The 3,130-nt window shown below is 48.9% G+C and overlaps 1 protein-coding gene across 1 annotated transcript in view; it reads left to right on the forward strand.

The window, feature by feature from the left end:
• The window catches only part of LOC119594760, a gene marked incomplete at its 5' end in the record, with an annotated part of 14,574 nt that extends 11,444 nt beyond the window's left edge, over window positions 1–3,130 (forward strand). The window contains 2 exon segments of the mRNA XM_037943852.1: window positions 110–1,483; window positions 2,941–3,130. Of these exon segments, the coding sequence (XP_037799780.1) occupies window positions 110–1,483; window positions 2,941–3,112 (1,546 nt within the window).

Below are 3,130 nucleotides of genomic sequence, written 5' to 3' on the forward strand. Positions count from 1 at the left end.
ACGATGTAGATTTTACACAGATAGGTTGATATGTAAACAGTGAAATACTGTGGATCGAGTATATATGTTAAGATTCAGCCATAATTCCAACCTGGCCGATATCCTGCAGCATCCGTTCCTTGGACTCCTGGATGAGTTACCTCCGGACGCGAGAGAGCATCATCCAGAAGCACTACCACCCCGAGGCCTTCCTCTACCTCTCCAACACAGCCACCAGGTCCCTCTACGACGACCTGCTCATTGCCCTCCGGCCGCTCGCCATCCTGCCCTTCAACCTCGACCTCCTTCATGAATACAAGGCCCTTCACGCCAGCCTGCAGAAGATGGAGGAGAGGCTCCTTCAGCACACGAAGGAAAGCCCAGGAGAACGCCCTCCATCAGTCCTGGACCACCTTTTGGCCTCAAAGGAGACCAAGGAATTCAAGAACGCGGTGCAACAGGACAGAGTGAAAGCCCTCATGCGTGTGCTCACCTCCCCGGACCTAGACGAGAATGAGCTCCTGCAGTCCATCACAGACCACACTCGGGAAAGGTCCCGCAGTCCCAGACCAAGGTCGTGCTACGAACACGTGGCGAATGAGGAACAGAACACGACACTGAGGAAGCGATGGAGTGGAGTCCAACTTGGCTCGAGGCTCCTCACGGCTATTGATAAGCTGATGCTTGAGGAAGCTGGCCCTTCATCCAGCGAGGACTACACGGACTCCATTGATAACCCCAAGAACAATCAACGGCCCAGCAATGCCCGGGGGTTGGACGGCTCGGAAGAGAATCTCCAGACAGATCTGAAGGTCAGTGATATTTCTAGCAGAGATGGAGACATTAGCGAGAGGTCGGCGTCAGAGAAGGACACAGAGAACGAGAAGGGGGCCCGTGCATGTGCAAACAACGACGATGACGATGAGGAACCGGAAGGAGTCAGATTCAGGCGCTTGCAACTCAAATGGGAACAGATGGCAGGGCCAGAGAAGAAAGCACCTCCCCCTCCCAAGGCACCAGCACCCACAGTGCCTGAGAAAGCTGTCAGTCCCAGTAGTGGCAGCAGGTCCAGAATACCCAGGCCTGTCAGCATGACTTCCCCACAGCGCCCGTTCAAGCCTTTCGACCCATCGAAAGAGAAAACTTCACCCCAGATCAAACCAGCACTCATGCAAAAGCAGCACTTGAACACAGCACCAAAGGAATTGCCAAAGCCAGCCCCGAGAAGGTCCCTGAAGGACAAGTCCTCCGTTCAAAACAGTCCAGATGAACCAAGCAACACCGCGGTGCGCCCCCCATCGGTGCGGTCGCGTCTGGCACCGCGGCCCAACTCCGTCAACCTCAGCCTGGCCACCGGTCGTGCCTCTTCAGTACCAGGTCGTGTGCCGAACACCGGAGACAAGACCAACAATGCCAGTGGCAGGTACGATGGACAGCGTAGGTATGCCGGGCAGCAGCGGTCGGCCAGCCACGGGAGACGTGTGGCGCCAGGAGATTCACCCAAGTAGGTATAGGTAAGACCAGAAGAGGGAGGTATGCTTATGGAAGCCAAGATCATCAAGAAGAATATTAACCCACTGTCCTGGAAATATTCTTTTGTCAAGCAAAGATTAAAGATCTGCTCCAGAAAGATTGCAAACATTAACTTTATTGCTTCCTGCTGGCAGTTTCCTATCATGTAAATAGACGTCATTTCTGAAGAATGGATTGTACTTCAAAGTCACTTTCTGTTCTGGAGGATTGAGTCTGTATTACAATGAAGGACAATGCCAATAGGAGGTACTGTAGTGTATTTTGAGTGATTTGATTAATAATGTTGCTAACCCATGTAATTCTGAGTATTTGCTAACCCTCAGTGTACATCCCACAAGCATACCTTTCTGTAGGCAGGAGTAGGTGAAATCACAAAACAATAACCAGACTAATACAGCACCAACTACTTCAAAGCACAAAGAAGATATCATCTCACCGTTACTTTGGGTAAAGCCATCAGTCTTGCTTAGGGTTCTAAGGTAATGTATTACATACTTCAACTTGTCTAAGTTGGCCAACACTCTCTTAGCTAATTGGCATCTACACTGGGGGAACTTCCCGAGAAATTTCCTCGTAGCACCAGCTGCAGGTGGCTTTCACCTCGCTCTCTTCTGTCTTTATACCGTAGACCAGCTGATCTGGCATGTGTTAGCTTGTGGTGATGGGAACATGATGACCGTCTTGCCCAGAATGCACTCTCGGAGCGGTCTCTTAAGGGTGAGGCAGTTTGGAGTGATAAATGACTCTTCTGAAGAGATTTCATTGTGTGTGAAACACGTCTTGTAAGAGAAAGAGAGAAAAAAATAAGTAAGTTTCAGGATTTGTGGCGTGGAGTGATATAATTCAGTGAAATGTCCTCATCTTAGTAGTACTCTCTGAAGAGTTGTTTGGGGTTTTTGTCATGCAGTATATCATGTTTAGTGGTTTCCAACTAACAGTTTCTTGTAAATGGCAGCATCTTACATGCCATAGTATAAGGTAGTCCCTTGTTTGTGCTTTGATGTCACACACATGCATTTTCATTGATGGTTCAGTGACTGGATAAAGTGTAATGGTTCAAGGTCACATTGGCAGAAATGTGAAACGAGACCTTTTTGACGTGAAAAGGCTAATAAGCCAGTAGAATAGATCGCTTACGTAGTCTGGCTAATGCATGCTTGGGAAAGTATTTTACTTTTCAAGATAGTTTTCCAACTAACAGTATGGAGTAGATAACATTTTTCATTTCTCTTTTCTCTTAACTAACATACAAGTTTGTGAGCAACCAACAGATTTATAATAAGCACCAGCCAAATTTCATATAATAACAAAATGTAATGCATGACCGAGCTACTTTTGTTTGAATTATCTAAAACCAGAATAACAGCTAAACTAACTCCCTCACATTGCCCCAAGCTCGACTCTAACCAGCTCCTTGCGCCGTTGCAGGTTGGTGCAGACGCTCCACCACCGCATGGCGACGGACAACGGCCACCTAAGCTTCAGCCGAGGGGACATCCTGACGCTGGTCGTGGAGGTGGACGACCGCTACCTCCTCTGCTGCCACAACGAGCGCAAGGGACTCGTGCCAAGGTCCTCCGTGATCGTTTACGAGGCATGAGGACCGCATCGCCTGGAG

This window comes from Penaeus monodon, chromosome 34 (assembly GCF_015228065.2).
Source record: "Penaeus monodon isolate SGIC_2016 chromosome 34, NSTDA_Pmon_1, whole genome shotgun sequence".
Taxonomy (NCBI): Eukaryota; Metazoa; Arthropoda; class Malacostraca; order Decapoda; family Penaeidae; genus Penaeus; species Penaeus monodon.